Raw genomic sequence first — 18,688 nt, forward strand, 5'->3', positions numbered from 1 at the left:
ACTCAGTTCTACCTCTTGCAGCTGTAAATAAATCAAAGGTTTAAAATATAACTATGAGAGATTATCCGTGGGTAAACCTTAAAACTTGTCCTGCATTTTATAACATTAGCACTATTTAAAATTGAAATCTGAGAATCGTATATTTATAATAACATTCTGAAATAATTATGGATTTGAGTTTACTTAAAATCAATTTTGCCAACAGTTTTTCAAAAGTAAGGTTAAATTTGTTCCTCTGTAATGTGTGTCAGGTTTATCGCGTACTTAATAATTTATTAACTAAAAAATTGCAATTATACAGCGACAATTTAATCTTTTCTTCAGTGCGAAAAAACCTGTATTGTAAATAAGACTACGATTTTTGCAGAAAAACAATTGTTTAAATTTCGGAACAGAATTATAAAATCGAAGATACAGATTTGGATCTGCAATAATTTCAGCAGGAAAATAAATGAATTTACAATGAAAAATATGATAGAAAATAAAGACAGTTTTATACGAAATTAAATACATGTCATTCGCAATAAAAAATTAAATCCAAGAATATTTTAACATAATGAGTTGTAAGTGTATTGTGGACTTTTTACGTTGCCAAGTCACCAATTTAGCCGCACGCAAGTCGTGACAACCATAAAAATATACCTATTGTAAACTATTTGATGAAAATTTATTAACGTGTTACATTATTTAACTAAATTTAGAATCATTTTGGAAAGCATGCTAAAAGAAAAGCATAGTCTTATTTCAGTATTATTTGATCAATACATATTTTTAAATAATTGTTTATAAGGCGTCTCTAACCTTAGCCAAGGACGAAATTGTTAAGGATACGACATCACTATCACAATTATGTTTTGTTTTTAACATAAAAGCAATATTGAGGAAATATTAAAATTTAAATTTCAATAAAATTTAAAGGCATTAAAAATTTATCAATACGATTGGGATATATAGATATAGTTTAAGCTGGCAACACAATTTAAAAATACTTCAGTCATAATCGTTTAATTTTTTATTAAAAGACCACACAAATATATTGTGACAGACACAGCACAATAGTTAATATAGTTGACTAAAATATTCGTGACGACAAACAGATAATTAATTGCCAAATGGTTAAGTACGTATGTGAGTTTGAAAACAAAGTAATATTATTTATAATTTATCTATACCTTTACTATGGAAGATGAGTTGCTGTGAGTAAAATTTTAAGTATAATTTTATATCGGTGCAAGAACCGGATGAGAGTCAATTCTCCTTCTAATACTGACAATAATAATAAACACGTCAACTTTCTCTATTCGTAATGAATTTTGTAAGATAATTCGTTTCGTGAAAGTAAATATACATGCATTATGTATTTAATTGTAACAAATAAGAACATTTAAATTATAAAATCACTTTCAACCCGCATAATGAGATTATTATATGTTATTTATATATATTTTTTATTTGTTTACTCGTTATATCCGAGCAACATTTCTGTACAATGCTCTCTTGTCATCTCTGTTATTGTTTTATAGCATTGTTTATACATTTGTTTGTGTAACAGTATTTCTAGAGATTGTGTTTATACAACGTTCATTCTCAACTATTATCATATGAAAAACATTTTATATTAATATAAATTTTATCTTCAACAAAAATGCTGAATGCTTATACGACTGAAGACTCAGCCTACGCATGTGCTTGTAGATTAATAAAGCTCTGTGACCCAATTAAGACCGTTATACGTAATTTTAATTAGGACTTGATAGCTTACCGGCTAAAATGAGGAAATATATACATGATTATTGTTGATTGCAAATAAATTTCATTTTATTTTACTCCAAAACATGTCCATTACGATTTTAATAGAACAAACAAATGATTAATGTAACAATTTTTGTGACTGTGCAACGCGAAGGCTTCTGCACATTATGTCAATAAATAAACAAAAATGTTACAATATACAATAACGGAAAATCGTAAAACTATCCAGCAATAATGCTATTTTGTATTAATTTTTTGCAACAATTTTTGTATCTCTTGAGTTTCAAAACATTTAATCGAATTTTAAATACTTAAAAACGTGACGTCTGTTTAATGTTTAAATACTATAATTCATTGTATGTATCGAGCAAAAGATGCCTCTGCTATTTTGATACAATTTATCTCTAAACATTTTTGTTTCCTAAGTCGGCTTTCTAATTAAATAATTCGTTTATATTCAATAAATGTTAAAATAAGTGTTATTGTAAATTATTTAACAAGACCAAGCTTTACTTAAGAATTTAGTTATAGTGAAAAGAGTTATAGAATTATTTAAGAAAAAATATAATGAGACTCTCTTAACTATAGTTCATAATTTCATTGTGAGTTGCATATTCATGAAAAGTGCCTTAAACATGATCGATGATAAACATTGGTCCCAAATAACTGAATATTCATATCAATATGTTATGTTTTGTGCAAAAAGTACACGCTTGTGATTACAAAAATCTAATAAATAAGAAAGCTTCCCATAAACTGACAGAATAATGTGTCCCACGGCCCGGTTTATAAATAACAGAAATTGCAAAATATTTAATGACGGCCAGTCTTCAGCGTCCCTTGTATTCTAGCTCGTTAGCTTGTCGTATTGTCTGTGTAAAGTGTCTCTCGTATGTAGAAACGAAACGCACCCAACCAGACGTGACGTGACATTGATTATTTATATTACCGGATAAATTATGGCGAGATGTCGAAAACGTTTTGTAATTTAATATTTATGTTAATCTTATATGATGAAATTCTTATAAGTATATTTAAATAAAAAAATATAGTATCGTTAAAAGATTGTTCAATATTCCAATAACTTAAGCAATGTTTCTTTCTATTTATTATTGTTCTGTGTATTAACATTTGATCGAACCCATTATATTATAAACAAAATACAAAAAACAATGTCAATGCCAAATTTTGAAGAAAAAATTTTTTAATTTAAACAATTCTACACTTTTTTAAAGTTGCTACTTTTTCGATTTAAATAATAAATTATTGAAATGTCGAAGTGGCTCAACAAAAACTTCCGCTAAATGACTTTTTTTTTTATAAAATATCGTATATCGTAATATACATATTTTTATTTATAAAAAAAAATAATAAAAAAATACTTAAAATCATATTTATAAACATTAAACTCTATTGATATTTAAATGTATTCTTAAATTTAATACACGAATACATATTACTTAATTTACATAGAACTTAAATTGTAAAAAATTAAGTCAAACATTAAAGTATTAAAAAAATAACTTTTATTATGAATTCGATAATAATAATTAATACCCTGATTTCATTGGCTCTAAAAGGCAAAAGTAGGAACAAACACCACTCGCGGATCTAATCACAAGTTTGAATGTAAGTTCAGTTTGACGGTACAAGCAATCTAACTTTGGAAATGAAAGGGGATCATGTACGGGGAGGAAACGTGTATTTATTTTATTTCACTGTTCAATGCAATACCAATTTATACGTTCGGTAGGTACGGATTTCGAGATGCTACATGATATTTTCTTGTAAATAATAAAATACGTACAATGTTTTCACAAAAAAAAAAAAAGAATTAAGAACATCCCAGCTCCAGGTTCTTTTTAAACTTTTTCAGTCTGCTTCTTATATAGGTACTTCCAGATTTATTAAATACTTTTTAATTCAGTTTAAAAGAAGCTGAATTTTATAAAAAAAAAAAACCCTATTGCACCTTTGTTGCATTTGAATAATAAGGTCATATTTAGATATTCGAAATTAAACTAAACTTTTGAAGAACTAATATTTACATTTATATGAAATTAAATAAGAAACAAAAGGCAATTAAAAAGAGGTCGTACAAATATTTAAGTCCTTACTCGAAATGGCTATTTTTTTCTGAATAAAAATTAATTTATATTAGGTACTTGCGGTATGTACACGATACAGCGTTATTTAATTCGCTCTTTCTCAAAGACGTTTGTTATACAAATAGCTTCAACCTTTGCATATTTCGGCTCGTTTATTACAAACACATGAATAAATCATACTAAAATAGCACTAGCGAATGACCTATTGACAACGGTAAAAAGGTGTATGGAATACAAAAGGAATTTACAAATTGTTAGCTAATCTTTTTTTGTAGGACCAAGTCATATTTTATGATTTTTGTAGCAGACTTGGATTTTTAAACAAATTATACAAACACCAAAATAAAAAAAAAAAACAAAACAAACGTAAAATATTGATTATACTATATTAATAAATAAAAACCAAAGTACACATTACCTTAATAGCACTTTGAGTTATATTTCAAAAATAACATCTGCTCTCGACGATTCATTAAATGTCCTGAACTTAAAATAAGCAGAGCATTTTTTGTCTAATGAATGGCAATCTGGGTTAATTCAACAGTTAACGATAGCCAAGTGTCTCTGAAGCCATCACGATAAATAACGTTACGAATCTGGAAAAGGTGATAAATAAATCGGTAAAAAAATCACACAATGTCTTGATGTAAGTTCTTTAATTGACCTTTGCGAAGGAGAATCCTTTATAAGAATATTAAAAATAACAGCAGTTAAAAGAAACGAACACTTCATCGCGAGCAATAAAAAAATTTGGTTTTAATCTATTGAGTAGTAAAAAACCATAGTACATATTATGTTATGTAAATTGGATCATAACACTGTGTAAATAGAGGTCATTTTTATACAAAGTAGGTGGTTTCAATAAGAAATAGTAAAAATTTGAACTTCCACATCTCATTCTTACCACGATTAAGTGATAGCAATTATCTTTTCTTCGACCGTTTAATTCCAGAATGTATATCAAAGAAGTATAATCTCTAGAAATATATCTATGTAATCATATAAATTGTGTAAGAATGAAATTACTGAACTTATTATGATGTAATTTTCTTATTAGAGTCCTACACACTCGGAATAGCATTGCCTACTCCTTATTTCTAAATTCGAGCCGCAAAAAATCTAGTATCATCTGGTATTTATTGTTATTTTTGATAATAAATATTCATATAAGTATTTTTTATTAGAATCTCGTAATCTTTACCTCATGACTATAACACGTGATCCCTGTAAGGCCATGATTAGTGGAGACACGTTAATTGAAAGAAGTGGAGGGTGATCTTTAAAGTTACAGGTAATATATCAAAATATAATGTGGTTTCATATTTATACTTTATGGTCATTTACTTTATGAAACAAATTTAATATATATCATCTTATTTTTTCACTGAACATAATTTTTCTTTCTTTTCATATAAACATCACTGTCGCATAAGCAATGTATGAAATTTATTGGAGTTTTACAGATTGTTTTTTAATTTTTTTATTGTCTCTAATAAAACAAGAAGTACAGAAAGCAGCTCCTTGATATTATCTCGCTGGTAAATCCTAAAAGCAAATTCGTTCTATTAATGTCATAGCTTGACAGATGTCCGTGTTTATAATTGCACTTCATTACAGAGGAAAAATTGTTTTTCTTGGTAAAGTCGAGAATATTTTTACCTACATAAAAATGCGATGTGAATTTTTTTTTATATTTGTAATTATTGACAATCTCATTATCAAAATTCGTTTTAACCAATTCATTTCTTCATCTCTATAGATGAAAAAGTTACGTAAAATTTTGTTACAGACTTTGTTTATTTATATAATAGTGAGCTAATTTTGATATATAAATCGTCTTAAGTTAACGTGTTATGTGCCTAAAAATAATTTATACGTAAAAAGGATCACCAAATTTTAAAAAAATTTGAAAATTCCAATCCAATACGATATGTAGGTACAATTGAATTCAAATTTTATATTACAGTTAATGAGTGTAAAAGGGTAGATTGTGATGGCCTGTAATTAATAGCCTTCTGTAGAAATTGAAAAATCCTGCAATATAAAGTAAATTCGTTAAAGCCATCGTTGAAAATGAATATGGTTTAAAGATATATAATTAGCCCATAAAGAGTCGTGGTGGCCTGGAGGTTAAAGGCCCGCCTCTCATACATGAGGACGCGGATCCGAAACCTGGCAAGAACCAATGTTATCTTTTTCCGAATTATATGTACTTTTTAAGAGTATTTAGACACCACTGACGGACGGTGAAGGAAACATCGTGAGGAAACCTGGTCTTATAATTTCAAATTATAAGATTGAAATCGCCAACCCGTCTTGAGCAAGCGTGGTGATTAATGCTCTAACCTTCTCCGTGTGAAAAGAGGCCTTTGCTCAGCATGGGCTCCTATAGGCTGATGATGATGATGAATTTGCCCACATAACTAACAGATCTAATCCCTTCTAGCAATAACTCTTTATTTCATACTTAATGGTTAATGAAAATTATGCTCCGATCACAGTGAGCTCTTAGACTGTTTTTTTCACTTCCTTATACTATGGGAGTAACATTAGGCAACATTTCAACAGCTTTTCACTCGCCCGTTACAAAGAAACAGATGAAGCGTGTCAAAAAGTAATCTAAGTATTAAGTGTTACGTAATACATTGCATGTAAATAGTGATTGTGTTCAATGTAATCGCTTTGTATCATAACAGCTTAAAATGTTGCTGTTATTTCAGATTTGTTAGGCTTATACTTTCTCCTCATTCATGTAATAATCGATTGTGTTAATTTTTAACCTAATATGGCGTTCACAACCTAAAACAGGTAATATTAGAAGCAATAATTGGTTAATTGGTTACCTTATATTGGTAACTGGTTTAACCTTGACAGATTACAGAGGTCAAGTGGCTCTGCATTGTTATAAAATGTGACTCCTGTGTGAGGCGTCGAGAAAAATGACATTTATGTACGGCATAGTTTCAATTGAAGGAATATTTAATAATATGATGAACTTACATATGTCTTCTTTACTTTTATTTGAAGAAATATTCAATAACCATATTCTTACATTTCTTTTCCTTAACTATAGAGGTTTAAAAAAACAGAGTTTCTACTTGATGATAAGTGGCTGCCTCCCCCCACGAAAATCTAAATGTGTGTCCATAGCATTTCGCCTTGACATCAGAACAGCCTTTCAATTAGCATTTTATTAGAATATTTTTATCAGAACTCCTATTTTGCAGACTGTCAAACGGGGTATAATATTACAGAAACAGTGAACAGATTATACCGTATATATTTACTATTTCGGAACAAAAATAAATAAATATATCAGATATATGTAAAAAAAACAAACTAGAAATTATATATGATATGGAGAAACCACGGGAACATATATATGGAGGGCGTCAAGAGAAATTGGCCTTGTCCAACCCTACTTGTATATGAGAACGCTAAGATAGATTAGAGGCTCCGGAACTAGAGGCTTAAAGCAATAAAATGAAACAAAATTTCGTTTTAGCGCACTTACTTTTAGTGCAAAAACCACTATATATATAATGACATTTCAGGTTTAGTTTGATTAATATAATGGACAAGTATACATTTTTGATAAAAAAGGGTTTTGTGTTTTATAAGATTTTTAGAATTAAAGCCTTCTTAATATTTGTCCCCGCGACCCTGACAGGAATTTTCCACCAATATTGATAAGATTTTATTTTCAAGACCTTATTTAATTGAAAAATAAAATTTTAATTCAATACATTTGAAGGTATTTCAATAATATTCTCTGAAGTATTCCTAGTTGTTTGTTAAAGTAAATAAAATGTTACTATGTTACAATCAGTCCAAACTTTAAAATGAATGCAATGTAATACAATGATTCTAAACCTGTCAATCTTACGTTCTGAAACGTAGGCGAACCCGTGTAAAAGATTACAAATTTACAACGGTGCTATAAAAAGTTATCTAACAATAAATTTCATAACAAACACTAACTCACTGTCGAGAAACATCACTATTGCTTCTAAGTAACTCTCGGATCCGATAATATATTTGTCAACTGGTTAATTTTCCATTTTGCTATAATAAGTATAAATAAGACATGAGTAAATAATGATTGTTATACAAATTAGGTTCTTAAAACAGATGTGTCGCACCCATTTATCAATACAGACAAATAGCTATATATTTGTTCTTCTGTCTCCCGGCGCAGGTTAAATATAAGACGTTTAGCATAAACTATGACGAATAAAACGCGCCCTTCCCGCAAATAAGTTTGTTATAAATTTCTTGAAATCATTTGTCAAAATCGTCGTGTTAATAAAGATAAAACTACAAATTACTGCCTATAATTGCAGCAATAAATCAAAATTTTTAGGTTTCAAGATCTCAATATACTTGGAGGATATCTCTGATGCACCAAACATTCTAATGTTGATGAGGTTTAAACATTTTAAGAATTAACTCCATGCGCTATTCGCATGTGTAATAAGGTACTTCCAGTGGAGTACCAGTTCTATAAAAATGGACAACCTTCAGCGCTTTATAGCGCAAATATTTTTTGTGTATCGTACCGCACGGTATGGAATGCTTATGGTATGAAAATTTTACAATGATAGAACGAAAATACAGCTTCATTATATCTGCAAATGTGAGATTTTTTAAATATATTCTATATACCAAATAGTTCCAAAAGAAGTATAAAAAATACTTCTGAACCCGTAATAATATAATAATATGTACTACGAATGCGTTAAAAACGGAAGAAATACAGAAGAAATCTAGCTATTATGCTCGTCTCGATATTGAAAAATATGAATGTCAACAGAGCGTTGAACTGTGGACATCACTTAACTATCGGTAATAGCTTTTTCTTATAGTAGTTTAAAGAGCACAAACTCGTAAACCTGGTTGATTGAACTGCAATAGAATACGCCAACATTCAGACTCTTATCTAACACTTTATTTTTATATAACCATTATAAAATTATAATGGTTTATTTTTATGTCCATATTAACGTGACTTCACAACTAATAACGTTATAAATTCATATTGATCCGCCCCTTTATAAACTTTATTAATAAGGAAAAATAAGTATATTATTTGTCTTTATATTATGGACTGAAATCATTTCATAAGTTACATTAATTTTACAGCTAATAAAGATAGGTCTTTCGTTCAATCAATAACAAATTAGACTAAATTAAAAAAAAAATTGTTGTCGTGACACTAAGTTTAATAAATTTTAAATCAGACTATAATCATGCTGTTTTGTTTAGTAACTGTATTTATTCTAAATGTTTCAGCAAATTTTTACACAACCAACGTTTCACCGACGTCGGAAAAGGAAGCCAACTCGAACGTCACGCTCGAACAAGTGCTGATTTTAAAAGTATAGCACTGATTTTTTTTATATCTATTTTACGGAGATATTTCATTATTTATTGTAAAACATGTGGAAATTTTATCGAGACGATCATAAATAAAACGCATTTGATTTTTAAATTCAAGTAAATGTTTATTAAACAATAAATATCGAAAAGAAACTTTTGCACACGTCTTCCACTGAGTGGACTGCTTCATTAGTTTTAGACAAAAACTAATATTTTTGTATTATTGGAAATAGATATTCTAACCAACTGGTAGCGCCATCTGTAGTTTATATCTCGTGGCTTAGGACTAAATACAACTATTATGACATGGTTCCTCGAGAAATAAATAGTACTTCGGTATAAATTATAGCTAATTTTTTTTTTAAGTTTATTTAAATACGTTCAGAAGGTTTTTGGCGAAGACACGTACATTCATCCAAACAGCATCAAGTTTTTAATATTATTCAATATAACAAAATAACTCCATATTATGGTCTAAATCTACACTAACTTTAAATTTTAACTAAGCCAATGTTGACGAATATAATTGTAAAGTTGCTTCGAGAAAAGGAAATCTTTCAATCCTTGTTATATATCATTTTATTACGTAGTTCGTATTATCGTATTATTGGTTTGTCATATTTTTTCCTCTAACATGCAACCAACTCTAATACTTTATTTACATCGACCTCGACATTAATACTGCGAGGTAGAAAAATTAACGAAAATATAATCTTTAAATTATGTTGGAGCTATATAAACTACGTGGAAAAGATTGGAAATTTTTCAGATCTAATATCGTTAATGATCCGATATAATCGAAAAATATATTTTTTTCTAAGTCAGCCTTTAAAATAATAGATATGTACGTTACACACTTTAATAACCATAGCAAAATATTCCATAACAAAACCATCAAAAACCTGTCCCATTATATTCAATACCAGTATGCAATTATTTACCACTCACAGTCAAGTTCCCCACATGCATGTATTTATATTTCCTACTGTATATTAATTTGTTTACATACAAACCTGTCTTGCATCTTAATTTTCAATAGTTTTCAATTGTAACTAGAATACGTCTGTATTGAATATTTATATATATATATATATATATATATATATACTGTAACCTGAAACAAAATATTATAAGGTCTTAATAAAAACTCAATATAATGATAATAATGTATTCCTTTCATACAAAATTATTTACAACTTCATTATTATGCGCATATCAGTTGTCATATAAATCATTACAATTGAGATAAATTAATATTTTTGCCACGCGAATTTACACAGCTTTACCCTTATTATAAAACTATAACAGATCGTTAGGCACCTTTCCCTAAATACGGTTAATAAAACTAAAACTATATTTACATGTCCTGTTGTCCACAGCGAGTGTACTATGCAACTAATGAACTTCCATACATATAGTAAAAGAAAATTTTTATATATAGCCATTGTGCAGTGTAGGCCATTTTTAAATATATATATAAATTAATGAAGAACAAATTATTGCATAATCACATCCAATGGATAAACGCAGCTGATACGAGTCTAACCGAGTGATTTGTGTTAATGATGCCATTACACAGATAATCAACAAGCAAATATACATACACGTCCCGTTACAAATATAACAATATTAAGATTAAGATCCAGTAGACATTAAATAGTATTAGAGACTAAAGACAATAATTTATTATACGTAGAAGTTTTGTTTAGAATTATATTATATGATATATATATAATAAAAAAAAACGCGGAATCTAACATACAATTCTATAATATTCAGCGTTACCAAAAAAAAAAGTATGATAAATATATTAAAAAAAAAAATAAACGTTTAAGCCGTATTTACACCACGAGCAGCGCTATGTTACATTAACTACTAGATATCTATACATTATAATACTTAACAGAATACAATCGTTAGGACTATCCGGGCAACCGTGTAAACATTCAATGGTCGCCCGGTAATGGTATCAAACTTTATTGTCGAAGCAACGAAAAGCAATTTCAATAAGAATTAATATAAATATTCACCAAAAAAAAAGTAATTTATTAATTTTCTATAATAAATACATCGAAGCTGTCATCAATACGAACTGAAACAATAGACGTTTAGCGACTTAATACATGATATGGAAACGATGTACAAAAAATAAAATGAAAATACATATAAAAAATTCGTTATCGTACAAACAATGTTTCAGTCTTGCTTTCGTTATATACATGGACAATAATAAGAACGTTTGTGATGCACGGACGCACAAAACAATTACATGTAAATATCACAATATTATATGTATATGCTGTATTTAAATATGATGCGGAAAATACTTGTGTTATTGTAATTTTCTGTAAATCATTGCACAAGTATATTACGCATCACATTTATTAAGACAGAACGATCACGATGGACGACTCGATCAGGATTCTACACCCCTACCATCAGTGTCCACGACGAACTGAATGCAGACAGTTTAAAGTTTTTCATTCAAATAACTGCGTTGATAATACGTTTTCAGATTAATAAACGAGAGACTGAAAACTGTTTAGATTGTCGATAGAAACTCATGGTAGGGGCACTGTTGTGAACTTGTATGACGAATTCAATGAAGTGTTCAATATTGTATTCGTATAATTTATTACTTGTCTGTGTTCATTGACCTCAGTTGCCGGTCGGCTCATACTTCGTTACTCTCTATATTTACAGCGCCCTAAAGCTATTTCCTATCTCTTTCTAATCATAATATTTATCAATCGAATAGAAAGTGACAAACCATTCGATACACTTACGTCTTTAAATATAACATTCAAACCATCCCTTAATAAACGTAATTTGTCCGACCACTAGCTGTATTTTCATATAATATAATCATTAGAGTACAATATATTATTATTACTCATATAAATTAACTGGTTTCGATTGGTGTTATGATAATTCCGTTCGGACGATTGCAACTCAGAACACGACACGTCCCGAACGCATCAATGCCAGTGACTAATACCACAACATGAGGTAGGCATGATGTTAAACCGACTTATAAAATTGTAGCTCAATATTTGTTGTATCATATCATTGGCCCGGTATAGTTGAGGCGATGACGTCACCAAAGCCACACTTAATGTCCTAGGTATGTATAATCTGTGCCACAGTGTAGTAAACATGCTCGGTGTGCCAACGCTAGTGTGATCCGGAGTGAAGGTTGTGTTGTGCCTTTTTCTTCCTCTGTGCCAGCATGTCGTAGAACGGGTTGTGACTGATGGACCGTCTTAGGCATTCTATCCATTCGTCGCGTTCCTCAGCCGTGGCCGCTGACATGCTGTGGAAAAATAGACATTAGATATTAGATATATGGTTGGATTTACAATGTGATAGAGAATTTTATAACAAAATAGGCAGCCATCGAACAGATCTTTTACTTTTACATGCGTATGTTTTATACATAAGACATAAGTAATGTGAACAACAAATGTCAAGTCAAGACACATCCCGCTATATTGAGTGTATAAACAGTCTTATAGGATGTTTAATGTAACAGGAACTTATTACTTGACCATACGTGTTGAAGAAATACGTGGCTCAAGCTTACACTTTTTCACATATCATATGATTGATTTAATTAATACTATATTTTAGGTTTAGAAGCCGAATTTTATTAAAAAACAATTTAGTGATAAAAAATCAAATTATTTACCGCTACGTCATGAATTTCATTTTTAAATTAAGAACAAATACCAAATAGTGCTCTATCAATATTAATAATTAAACAGAACAAACAGCTATTAGTCACACATAAATAAATCGAATGTGGGTGCACCAAAAACTCACTCACTCACTACTAATACCGCCGACACCTCACAACGAGAATCTTCCCATACGAACGCTAATCAACAAATGCCTTATCCTACTAGCGACCTTTAATTATAATATTTGTGAGGTGTCGCTTCTGAATGCAGAAAATAAACACTAATTATCCTAACAGTATTTGGACGGCGGAGGTGAGCGTTTAATGCGTTTTAGATAGGGCCCAGTTAAACCTACACCTGGGTCGCAAGTCCTACGCACTGTTGAAGCTCCTCTCCCTGCAACGCGATGGACCCGGCACCCGCACGGTGAATCCATGGAATGCTGAAAGGTTACGTCTAAGGTGTAATTCATATGTCTCACCGGTATACTGTATGTTTCCCTTCTACAACTTTCCCTTCGGAGTCAGTCTTACAAGCCTTGATGAGATCCGCGCCACCACTCGCGTACAGCTCCAGGCAGTGAGGACGCTGACGGTCGCTCGCTGCACGGACCTGGTTATAAAAACATACACAATTTTTACATCACAGTCAGTCAAATATCAATTACTATTACTAATATTATAAATTATTTTTGCTGCATTTATAGTTACCATGAACTTATTGCGCAAGAAAAGAAGAACTCAAGGTCATTTGTGACTAAACCTTCAACATTTGTTGAGACATCGTGAGTCTGTCTCTGTTAAGTTTAAAATCAGTTAATTACAGTTGCAATAAAATTATAGTGCAGTATGATATCATATGACACTATTAATCATTAGATATATGGGTTAATGTATTGAATATTTATATGAATATTGTAGTCAGTAGAAAATTTAAACATTTGTTGAGCTCTTATTCGAGTAATCATATGCCAAAACGGCTTACAACATCTTTGAAAAGAGCTGATACCATTACACATTTGGACAGATATCAATTTAATACAAATAAGACGCACCGCAAAGAATCTAAAGCTAGAGTTATCAAATGTAAATGACCTCATCTATATTGCCACAGATGGACACACATATAAACACATTTTTTTACTTTAGTGGTTAAAAAGAAGTCAATGACTTCTTCATTTTAGTTGACTTATCAGTGTGAGTATAACATACTAACATACTTAGTTGGATGATAAGATTATTTTCCATTGCACTTTTTTGTATTTATTTACTCAGGTAACAAACACAGAAGATATAGAATTCAAACAATTTACTTATAAATGTATTAAAATAAATATAATTAAAAACTTTATATATATATATGTGAGTGTGTATGAGTGTATGTATACAAGAAATCTATGTTTTTCTGACCAACCTAATATATTTCCATATCTTACATCATTTTCCACATGTTTTATATGATGTTTAATATCTATTTAGGACTTTTTTCAACCACATACATATGTTATGTATATATTGATAATTATTATTTTGATTTTTAAGTTTGATGTACATTTTAAACTGCACAAAATTGTTGAACATTCTATATGTAATTTTTCTCAAGGGTATGTTCCAACTTTCCATATATGAATATTTATATAAGCATACTGCATCATATCATTTTTAGATTATTTATATTATACTTTTTTATTTCTTATCGTATCATATGATGATTACTTTATTGTTTTTATAATGATATAGTTTGTATGTAACATCTATAAATTTCTGTATGTATGTATGTTACATTATAAATACTAACTGATATGTTCTCCAGCGGTATTATCCCCCGCGGCTCCTTGTCAGTGGTGTACTCGAAGTAGTACAAGCAGTTGTCGTTCAATATGAACCATCGCCTCTTCCATGATTTATACCTACAAATTATAAAAACCAATTAAAACAAATTTAATAAGAAATGAGATGAAATAATAGTAAATAAAAAAAATTACAGTATAAATACAAAATTTAATGTATTTTAAAAATTAAAACTTTATTTATTTTTGTCAAAACGTTCAATTTTTATAATATATTATTATATATGTGAACATGTGTAAGTATGTGTATGTATGTATGTTACGAGTACCTTCCGCCCTGTTTCCAAAGCCACCCCTCCTTGTCCGGGTTGAAGAAGGTATGCATCAGATCGTTCCCGTCGTCCTCTGGTATCTTGAACGGCTCCGTCTTTATAGACTCGTATAGAGACTGAAAAATTTACATATAAAATTATATTAATATGACCTATACAAACACATTCTGAGATTAATTTTAAGACAAGGAGAAATTAAATATATATAATAGTATCCATTAATATTTAATGACAATAATTTTTTATAGCTTATATTTAATAAATAATTAATTAATAATCATTATCATATATAATGTGTGTAATGGTATCAGTGTGCACATATCTTAAGACTGTGACTAACAACCCACCGATAGTTCTACTCACTCTGTATATATTAGCACATATTGGAACAGAAATATATAATGACATACATTACATAAGAGAATAATATAAATACAGACTGAACGTTTTCAACGCTCAGATGTGACTAAACATTGGACGCTATCACTCTTATCAAATATTATAATGAAACTGTCATTCTGTTGATACATTTTCTTATGACATGTAAGATATAGAATATTGATTGTTAATAACAAGCTCTAGAATGCGTCCGTTGAGTCATTGTTTGTTTATAACTGAATGGGAGTCGGGGTGTGGATGCTGGTTTACTTTGAGTATGATAACATCAATTTTATTGACATCTAACAGATGCGTCACAAAAGGTTAGTTCGAGGCAAACTTTATGTATTTAATAACTTATTATGTAACGGTTCTGTGTTAATTTATTTGTAAACATTTTTCAGCTTACGTCAATTTAGTGTATAATTTTATTAAAAGACGAAATAAACGTTTTATTTGATTTAGTTTGAAGAAAAATCGTTGATTTTTAACATTCTCTCACACCCACCTTTTACTTATACGTGTCTGTTTTATACAGAAATTACCATGACATCCGTCAAAGTATAACACTCTTTGTGTTTCTTATACACCAGTGTATACATACAATGTATAATTATATGATAAATTTATTATAAAATGGTTATGTATAATATAATATTATATACATTTCAATGAGACCTCTAACATTGTGTTCGTCTGTTTGTTCTGTTATCACGCGGCCCCGGACTGTGAACACACGAGATATATAATAATCTTACATATTTCTCGCATGTATATAATAATACGTCGTTGGTACATTATGTATTATACCAATATTCATATTATACAACGAGTCTTATTTTTTGTTAATAAATTTACTTGTGACATTTTATTTGTATACAATAAACGGCCAAATTTACTCTGTTAGACTCGTTTAATGTTAATCATAGGACATACACGTTTCTAGAAAGTAATTCTGAATTTTCCTAAAGTATCTGAAACCTAATTATAAATTTTAAACGTTTAAAAACATAGCGAACCGAATGCAATTTTATGTTCAAAATATTTTAAAACAAAATTAACACTGATAAGACGTTACTAAAATTTATATGTACATAATAAAACAATCAGCTAACATTATTATCTATGTCAGATAATATATACATATGTATATAAAGACGTAAAACGGTAACGAGCATAACAACTATCTTTTGTTCTTTCAAATAAAAATAAAATTAATAATCTTACATTTTAAATTTAAAAACATAAATTAATTGAAATAAATAAAAAAACTTTTGATCTTAAAACGAGAAAATATATAAAAGGAAGAGAAAAAAAAAACAATAATACCTCATTGTTGAACCTTACCTTTTGGCAAAAAAAAAAAAAGTTATACCTCAACGATGGACCTTTGCTTTCTTATTTAAGAAAAAAACGTAGTGTCCCTACGTGTGTTACAAACTCACCAAGAGCAGTTCCTGCGGTAGATCCCCTCCGTTATTGATGCCCCTGTTCATGGCGACGAACTGTTCGGGCGATGGTTTATCCTTCACGCTGGGGTTGTGTAGCGACGTGTTCAGCATTATAATGGCGAAGCTGAGCACGTAGCACGTGTCGGCGTTGGTGAATATGTCAGGGTTGAGCTGACAGTAGCGCTGGGCGAACGACTCCATCATACGGTCTATCTTCTGAGCCTCGCCCGGTAGACGGAAAGACCATAGGAATTGTCTGAAACATTCGAATTTGGTTACTGTAGATGATATAGCATATATTTAATTATTGTTATTATCACATCGAAGAAAACAGATTTACTCTTAAAGAAGAATATATTAGTCATTACATTGCAGTATTTTAGTTGTTCAACAGTAAAGGAAAAATACGCTACCATGAGATTAACAGTCTCAATGTTATACAAATTCAGAGGACTGTTATATTAAAAGCAAAGCTTTAAGTTAAGCAGCATGTCTATAGAACAAGTCCCTTGTAATACGTGTAACGTTATAAAGTTAGAAAACATCAAAATAACAGTATTTTATTATTCCATAACACACGTAACGGATCAATATAAATGTCAACCTCAATTTTAAGGTTGTAACGGCTCAGAATTCTAGATGAGACAGATGCCAAAGGATTATATCCAGTTATAGGCGCTGGTTTTATTGTAAAATATATAATACATATAAAATATTATACATATATTATATTATATATATATATATATATATATATATATATATATATATATATATTCGTATAAAAACGAAAACTGGTTTTTGTAAGACTAATATAAAAATTATTTACACGTAATAATGTCGCATAACAAATAATTTCAAAGAATAGTAATCGTCGACGAGTTAATACAAATATTTTGATTATTTTAATCATACTACATGTGCATCTCACCTCAAAGCCTGAACTAGTATGAGGTCCGTGAAATCGTGAAGTTCCACGAAAGCTCTGAGCACAGCCTCGTTGAAGTCTGATCTCTCCCCCAGATAGTCCCCTATAGCCGTCTTACTCAAACCCTCGCCCTTGTGAAGGAACTGTGCCACGTCCTCCGCTGTCCTTTGTAATAAACCATTCTCGTACAGATATTCGATTCCTGAAAATTTTAATATTCATATATGAGAACCTAAATTTAATACGGATTGCTTATTAATAAAAACAAAATTAAAGTATGCGATAAGCTAGTCACTGACGAAGGAATTTCAATATCAACCAGTTTGGGAAAACCGTACACAGCATCTAAATTTGTATTTAGTATAGTAATATCGAGGAAATAAGGTCACTATACAAACAAAATATAAAGTTGAAAATGACACAATTAATTAAAACGAATCCTTAAGAGAAAGCTCTATATGAATGTCTGGATTAGAAATTCATCCCTATGACGTCACAGGCTATAAATTATATCGCTGATGTGTATATGACGTCATACAACCCACACTCGTCTTGGGATAGGGGCGGACGGGTGGGTTTGACTGTAAGAAATCCGTAAGCATTAAAATATTTCTGCTTTTCCTAAGAACAGACAAGTAATAACACATTATATATAATAAACTCGATGAAACAAATAACATTTTATTTACTCTTCATCCATAATCTACTCTGAATGGATTTTTACGAAGTTATACAGTAATGTATAGCTAAAATCCGGGTTTTTCCTTAGGGAACGTGTTATAAGAGTTGTATTTTATAAGTCCCAATATACAGAATATAGATGGCATTGCTAGTTAGTGACTATATACATTTTTCTAAACAGACAGGTTTCTCTATGAAACCCATACCGTA

The 18,688-nt window shown here is 29.8% G+C and overlaps 1 protein-coding gene across 4 annotated transcripts in view; it reads right to left on the minus strand.

The window, feature by feature from the left end:
- Positions 1-10,393: 10,393 nt before the first annotated feature.
- Positions 10,394-18,688, minus strand: part of LOC116771576 (cytohesin-1) — a 29,905-nt gene continuing 21,610 nt past the window's right edge. For all 4 annotated transcript variants that reach the window (XM_061521148.1, XM_032663475.2, XM_061521149.1 and 1 more), the window contains 6 exons: positions 17,801-17,999; positions 16,864-17,125; positions 15,038-15,156; positions 14,717-14,828; positions 13,401-13,531; positions 10,394-12,552 (listed from right to left, as the gene is read on the minus strand). In XM_061521148.1, the coding sequence (XP_061377132.1) occupies positions 12,414-12,552; positions 13,401-13,531; positions 14,717-14,828; positions 15,038-15,156; positions 16,864-17,125; positions 17,801-17,999 (962 nt within the window). In that variant the 3' untranslated portion in view covers positions 10,394-12,413. The remainder of the gene's footprint in view (positions 12,553-13,400; positions 13,532-14,716; positions 14,829-15,037; positions 15,157-16,863; positions 17,126-17,800; positions 18,000-18,688) is intronic.

This window comes from Danaus plexippus, chromosome 8 (assembly GCF_018135715.1).
Source record: "Danaus plexippus chromosome 8, MEX_DaPlex, whole genome shotgun sequence".
NCBI lineage: Eukaryota > Metazoa > Arthropoda > Insecta > Lepidoptera > Nymphalidae > Danaus > Danaus plexippus.